This window comes from Humulus lupulus, chromosome X, assembly GCF_963169125.1.
Source record: "Humulus lupulus chromosome X, drHumLupu1.1, whole genome shotgun sequence".
NCBI lineage: Eukaryota > Viridiplantae > Streptophyta > Magnoliopsida > Rosales > Cannabaceae > Humulus > Humulus lupulus.
The window spans coordinates 160,405,135-160,412,297 of NC_084802.1; the positions used below are offsets into that span (position 1 = coordinate 160,405,135).

At 35.8% G+C, this 7,163-nt stretch overlaps 1 protein-coding gene across 4 annotated transcripts; it reads right to left on the bottom strand.

Moving 5' to 3' along the window:
• Positions 1-381: 381 nt before the first annotated feature.
• Positions 382-4,599, bottom strand: LOC133805901 (serine/threonine-protein kinase AFC3). Of its 4 annotated transcripts, XM_062244046.1 has the most exons (12): positions 4,237-4,599; positions 4,014-4,134; positions 3,669-3,695; positions 3,428-3,581; positions 3,293-3,341; positions 2,737-2,851; positions 2,485-2,576; positions 2,236-2,383; positions 1,269-1,333; positions 1,097-1,194; positions 908-1,013; positions 382-794 (listed from the first exon to the last, which is right to left on the bottom strand). In XM_062244046.1, exons 1-12 carry the CDS (start codon positions 4,330-4,332, stop codon positions 660-662), a joined length of 1,206 nt encoding a protein of 401 aa, XP_062100030.1. In that variant the 5' UTR covers positions 4,333-4,599; the 3' UTR covers positions 382-659. The 4 variants fall into 4 exon arrangements, with proteins under 4 accessions (XP_062100030.1, XP_062100032.1, XP_062100031.1 ...); XM_062244048.1 differs by having other exon boundaries at positions 3,669-3,746; positions 4,014-4,599; XM_062244047.1 differs by having other exon boundaries at positions 3,428-3,746; positions 4,014-4,599.
• Between the last annotated feature and the right edge of the window lie 2,564 nt (positions 4,600-7,163).

Genomic DNA, 7,163 nt, shown 5'->3' on the forward strand with positions numbered 1-7,163 from the left:
ATTCAATATATGGATCGAAGATGTTCACTGGAGAAGGTGAAGAAGTAGCCATTGAAAATAAAGAAGAATTTTGCTGAATCTTAAAGTCTCACGAAAGATTCTTAGACAAGAAATTTTACAAAAGCATGGATTCTACCTCAAAGTCTTTTAGCGTGTTATATTTATAATTCCAATATATTTCAAAATTAGCCAAATTCACATATTTTTCATTATTTCCATAAAATAGAAAACCCTAAAAATTACTCTCGGCAGTAATAAAGAAGCAGTACCTGACTGGAACTAGGTAAGCCAATCTCAATCGAAAACAAAAACGCAGTCCGAACCATATTTCAAGTGAGTAGAGGGACATGGAAAGACGAATGAAATCTATTTTTGTGCTGATGAAAAAAAATTGCGTTTTCTTTTTATTTGTCTTTTTAGTGTATGTTTAACATGGCATGAAAGCTGACTATTATCTTCTACATTTTACACCCCACCCGAAAGAAAGAGGGAATTCATACAGACAACAAAAAAAGAATCATTGAGCCAGCGTTTCACAAGCATGACAATTGACAAGCTTTAATCCGTTGCCGAGCATCTCTCTCTCTCTTTAGCAGACAGGTGGTAAAATGAGCTACCAAAGTAGAGTTTGCTCAACTTATCTAACATAGTGAAGCTGGTCAGGTTGGATTCCCAAAAAAGGGATGATCGAGAGCTTGCCGTGCTGTGAGACGTTCAGATGGATCATACTTTAATAGTCCATGTAACAAGTCAGTGAGGGAGGATCTTGGATATACATTTTGAGATACCAATGCCTGGGTAAAAACATGATTCCAATGGTTTGACACCACAGCAATTATCCCCCATGCAGCAGAAATCCAAAAAACAATTTTTAAAACAAAAAAGATCACAGCTTGAAGACAGATACCTTTAAACTGCCAAGCTTTTTAACAGCTCTAATACTCTCCCTTGAAACTGCTCCTTCAGGCCAATTCAGCCGTGAACCTCGCTTGAAATACTTTTCTGCACCTCGGCTGCAACAGACCAAAAGACAATCAAGAAAAAAGGAAATCACCAAAGTAAAAATGAAGATACAGCAACAAACTTCGCTACGCACTTAGCCTTTCGAATCATATGCTCTGGTAGAGGCCCCAAAACTCTCTCCATCATTGCCAAATGCTCCAAATTTTCGTGTGTCTGAAACAATGAATCACCCTGAAAATTTAGGTGGCATTGTCAGTTTCTTGAAAGAATAATGTATGATTCTAACTAGGTTAATTCAGACTAACCGAACAAAGTTCAACAAGTATGCAACCCAAGCTCCACATATCGCAAGGATAACTCCATCCTAGACCTGTGTAGTTTGAAGACAGGACAATTAAAATGTAGAACAGAGGAATATCTATGTTTACACAATCAATACAGCAGTTATGCCATATGTGCAAGAAAGATATCTGGATTGCAACAGGATATACACTAATTCAATGACCCCAAACAAACTGTATCCAAAAAGATAAGCAATGGAGAAGAAACTGTACTCGAAGTGGAAAAACTAAAATAAAGAAAAGATCGACCTCAATTTCTTGAGAAAGCTTCCTAAAAATGACAGCTAAGATCCGCCAAATCATAACCTAACAAAAACTTGTAATTTGTATGACTACGTTTTGATTTTATCAATACATATACAAACCCATCAAGCCCCACAAAGAGAGTGAAAAGAAAAAGGAAAAAAAAAGGAAGGGACCTTAAAACAAATTGTATTTGAAATCTAAGAAACAAGCTGAAGATCAACAAGATAGGTACAAGCCACTTGAGGCTAGCTCAAGTGGTTGGGTGGGTGAGTAGTGGGGGTTTCAAGTCCCCTCACTCAATGTATCAAGGAAAAACTTGACAGGTACAAGAATGAAGCTCGTGCCTTGGACATAAACCTGGTTGTTAGTAGCCTAACATTCTAAATGCCTACTTTTTAAATGACCAACCAATCCAAAACATAATTTTCACAAATTGTTTACTTGGTTATTACACCCTTCTTTGTTATCCTAGCTTGGCCATTCCTGCGTTCTTATCAGATTCCCCTTCAGAAAGAGGCAACCCTTCAAAGCCATTGAATATTAACAATTGATCCAAGACCACAAAATATAACTTTTTCATCGACTACCACCTTCTCGTTATCTTGTAGGAATCGGAACATGATACAGATAAAAGCAAATAAAAACATGAGCACGTTTCTGCTTTCCAACACCATTAATTATTTACCTAGAATGACCTCAGGAGCTCTGTAATGTCTTGTAGAAACAATGGAGCTATGATTCTCATTATCAAAAGTCGTACTACCAAAATCAATCAGCTTAACGGCACTAGACTTGGGCAAGAACCTGTATTGCATTTCTTCTGTAGAAACCCTCTGTACCATTTTCAAGATTTTTTTTTTGTTTTGTATTATATAACCAAGTCCAAACCCAAATGTGAAACGGCAAGATTTTCTATTTGTAAAAGGCCAAGTACCTTATATCCAGGAAGCTTTACATATTCAGAAGACACAAGAAGTATATTTTCTGGCTTCAAATCAGTGTGTATTAAGCATAAGTCATGCATATCTGCCGGATATGATATAACAAAACAACAAAGGAAAAAGAAAAATTAACAAAATAGTAAACTTGTTAGGAACCACCCTGGGCAAACAAAAGTAAGCCTATGAAACAATTTAGTGAATGGTTAGGAAAAGTTAAAAAAGGGGGAAAAGAACAATCAACACACATGCTACTGATTCCAAAAGCTGTCGTCCAAATTCCCGCACAAGATCCACAGGAAAGGGGTGGTATTTATTTCTCTTTAGAAAATCAAATAAACTTGGCCCAAGCCTCTCAAAGACCTGATAAAACCATTAAAATGGATTCAAAGGAGGGTTTCTGTTTAGTTCCCAGTAATATCGATAAGGATAAGGTTTATCAATAAATTAATATCAAAGACCAATTGATAGATTATATAAATACACAACAGAAACAATCATCTAAACTAAATGAGTATAGCGCATGATTACTACAGCCACAATTCAGGTGAAAGACAAACAAACAATAACCAAATCTCAGGAAAATGTATTAATTTTATTATCGATTAGGAGCATCAGAAGTGTCAATGCCACAGGATGATGTCATCAGACAAGCCACTTCTTTCAAATTATATAAGCAACAGCAACCTACTATAGAAGAAAAGTAAAAAATCTACAATAAAAATTTCCGAATCAAAAGAAAGACAACTATTTCAAAATACAAATAAAAACAATTTAAGATAGGAGCATTAATAGGATACTTACTATACAGATGTGATTTCTGTAATCAAACCAATTTCGAATTTGCACGCAGCTGCACAAAGAAAGCAGGGAAATTTAAGATCCTACAGCATAATTAATCACCAATGAAAGCTATCTGCCAAGACCAAAAATAAGTACCGTGAGTTGCCTTTCTCCTGCTTAGCAAGATGTTGAAGTATGTCTACCTCAATCATTGCTGCATCCCGATATTTCCTAATGCTTCGAACAACCTTGATTGCCACGTACTCTCGTGCTTGGCGGTCCCAACATTCCAAAACTCGACCAAATGTGCCTACAGAACTAGCAACATGCTTGAATGACACAGGCAGAACGAGAAAAATATAAAAGCGTGTAGACAGCATATCACTTGACAGCTAACCTTCACCCATTTTGCTGAGTATTTTGTCTGCCAGAATTAGATACAGAGAAAAAGATGTTCCCGGTCAACACCAACCCACTAATCAGAACATAACAGTTTAGATGGACCATAAATTATAAACAGATGCAAACTTAAAGGTTAGCATAACACTAGGAAGGCCGAGGCTGAGCCACAAAACATCAAGAAAACTAATTGTATATTCAATTTATATAACATTAGCTCTGAAGACTATAAAATAGGCAAAAGATATAGCATCAACAGTTTAACGCTCATTTAAAAATCATCGAACGAGTACCCAAATCAAACTCATCAATCCAAATAAAAAGTTAGGGCACATAAACTTACATCTCGGAGTGAGATTCTCGCCAAGATTGAAGACGTAATGACCTTCGCGATCATCGTCCCGTTTCGGAGGCGATGCATGCCTTCCTAGCCCTTCATTAGCTGGCACCAAAGCACGTTGCGCCTACAAAAATCACCATGTAAGCCATTTGAATTGATGGCCTGTGCACTTGCAGATATTCAAAACCCTATAGAACCCTAACCGCAGCTAAAACCCGAGACCAACCTCCGGCTCTGATGGCCCAACGTCCCATGCGGACCGAGGCCTTTTCCTGGTTCGCCGCTCCTCTTTCTCCATTCGCTCAATTCCCACGGCCACCATTCCCGCGCAATCAATCCGAGAAGTTAGGGTTTCGTACGTATATACAAAGCTGTATATATCTATATCTATATCTACACTACAAAATCTGACAATGCGAGAAGAGTTAGGGTTTCGTTGGTCTCAATTTCTTAACAAAATTCATCCAAGAAGCACCTTCGAAGCTCGTAGAGTACTGTGCTGAAAATAATTTTTTTTTTTTTTTCTCGAGTTAAGATTTGAGGGCTTTTCCGCGAAGAAGGCGATCCTCTACGAAGCGGTACATTATTTCTCATGGTCCTACATTTATTGGCGATTATGATTGGACAGTGTGTTTCCATTGGATTTTTTATTTTTTATGAAAATGAAATTCATTAAGATAAAGCTTTCACTACAAGAGGATTCAAAGATACATATGCTGGAAGAGAACCATTCGAAACCAGTTCACTTTCTAGCCCTAAAGCTAATTTAGAGAAAGCATGAGCTAATCTCTTAGCTTCCTTAACAACTTGTGAGAAAGTAGCTAGAGGGAAAGAAGGAAGCAAATTTCGAATGCCTCTAATTACATCTAATAAAGATGATAAATCATAACTATCAGATTTAAATTTTTGAATTACAGTTTCACAGCCAGATTCAATAAAAGATATAGGAAGGGAAACATTGTGGCACCAAGTCATGGCCAATAATAAAGCTTTTGCTTCCAGTAAAGATGAAGGTTACGAAGAAGGGAACAAAAATCTGACCCAGCCAATTAAAAACATTCTTAAATTTTCTGTTAATACCTAGCATTTATTATTTATCTTTTTAATAAAATATAAATAAAGTCTGGTCTACAATAAATATACAACAGCAGAAAATATCATTTCATCTTCTTCTTCTAATTTTCATCTTCTTATTTTGTTTTTTTATGAAATAACAAAGACTGTTCTTGGAATGAATATATTGTAGAGAGGCGGTTGTGGCCATTTCCGCCTAGTTCGGCGCGTACGGAGGTCAGAACAGGAATGCAACGTCGGCTTTTGGATAAATGCAGGGAGACCATTGTAGCCGGGTGATTTAAAGACGAGAATCTACATGTTTCTCCGGCGAGTAAAGGAGACACGGCCGATACTGCTGTCGATGTCGTCATGTTCGGTTGAGATGGATATAGAGAAAGAAGATGTGCTAGCTGGTGAGAGCGGTGGTATTTTTTATTCTTTTTAAATTATAATAATAATAAAGGACAGTAGTGGTACTGAAGAAAAATTAAAAGGGTTGTAAATTAATCGAAGTTAAACGACATTCTCGTGTAGAAGTTAAATTTGAATCATAGGGTTACAATTTATAGCAATATAAACTCTTTTCAGAAAGCATTCTCTACTTCATACAGAAAGACCTAAGACCTAGCTATAGTAGTAAATTATCGTTGTAATTTCTTTTTTCTCTGCAATATATTTATTCCAAGAACAGTCTTTGTTATTTCATAAAAAAACAAAATAAAAAGATGAAAATTAGAAGAAGATGAAAGGATATTTTCTGTTGCAATATATTCATTGTAGACCAGACTTAATTTATTTTTTATTAAAAAGATAAATAAAAATGAAATAATAAATGTTAGGTATTAACAGAAAATTTAAGAACGTTTTTAGTCTTACATCTCTGTCAATTGATGTGTTAAATTAAATGATGTGTCAATATTTAATTGGCTGGGACAGGAATGGGACAGCAGATTTTTGTTCCGAGGAAGGGGAATAAGAAGACCAGCCACAACCTGCCCTTCATGATTCCTCACAATAGCTCCAATTCCTATTTTTTGAGGTGATGATGAAACTGCACGATCTATATTCAGTTTCTGTTGACACAGTATTTTGACAACAATAGATTAAGAAATTCAATAAGAAAGATATTAGTGCTCTTTTCTAAATCATAGTAAATTATATGAAGAACTTCTCACAATCACAATTTTACGTGGTTTAGTGATTAAAATTCACCTAGTCTATGAGACAATATTATTAATCTCTTCCTATTTCTGCAGAGAGTTTCTGTATTGCAAAAAGTTTTCCCTTTTTTTTGTCAATTATCTCTAATATTTATAGTGGATATTCCTTAACAAGTTTGGATAACCGTGTGCATAAATATTGTAACGTCTCGCATTTTCAATACTCGATAATACGGAAATATAAACATTTTCATGTAACAAAATGTCTCAAAAACCCGTATAAAAAATATATTTTATAAGGCGTATAACCATACTTAATATTTAATACAAACATAGTTTATGAAGAGTAAAGTGAGCCTAGTTTATGAAAATAAAACAACATTTCTAAAAACAAAACAGCTTCCCAAAAGGTCGGTCCACATGTACATCCACAAAGTAGACTCCAGCGCTCACTGCACTGCTTTGTCATTGTTCTTACCTACAACAAGAAACAACTAGGTAAGCGAAAACGCTTAGTAAGTTCAACTTTAAAACAAAAGAATGCAGAGAAGACAAGTGTTCACTGACTGCTGGTAACAATATCTCAATAGAATTAGGGTTCTGGATCCATCCGGACCCTAAACAATCAATTTCAAGAACGCAAAAGCATTCTGGCAATCTTATGGTCATGTCTGATAAACTATTTCAGATAAACAGATAAATCTCTGTACTCAGAAAATCCCAAAGCAAACATGTATAATATATCACAATATAATTCGAGACCAACGCTCGACAATTTCCGACAATTCGGGCATATCACGCCCTCCAGCATATTTGCTAATCAATAGGGGAGAAATGAGTCTCAGCACTAAGATCTAGCCAATAAATATCCCCATCAATGGTAACTATCGAGTTACCTAGGCATCGCTACTTTTCCAAAAGTAAATCCATCACAAGG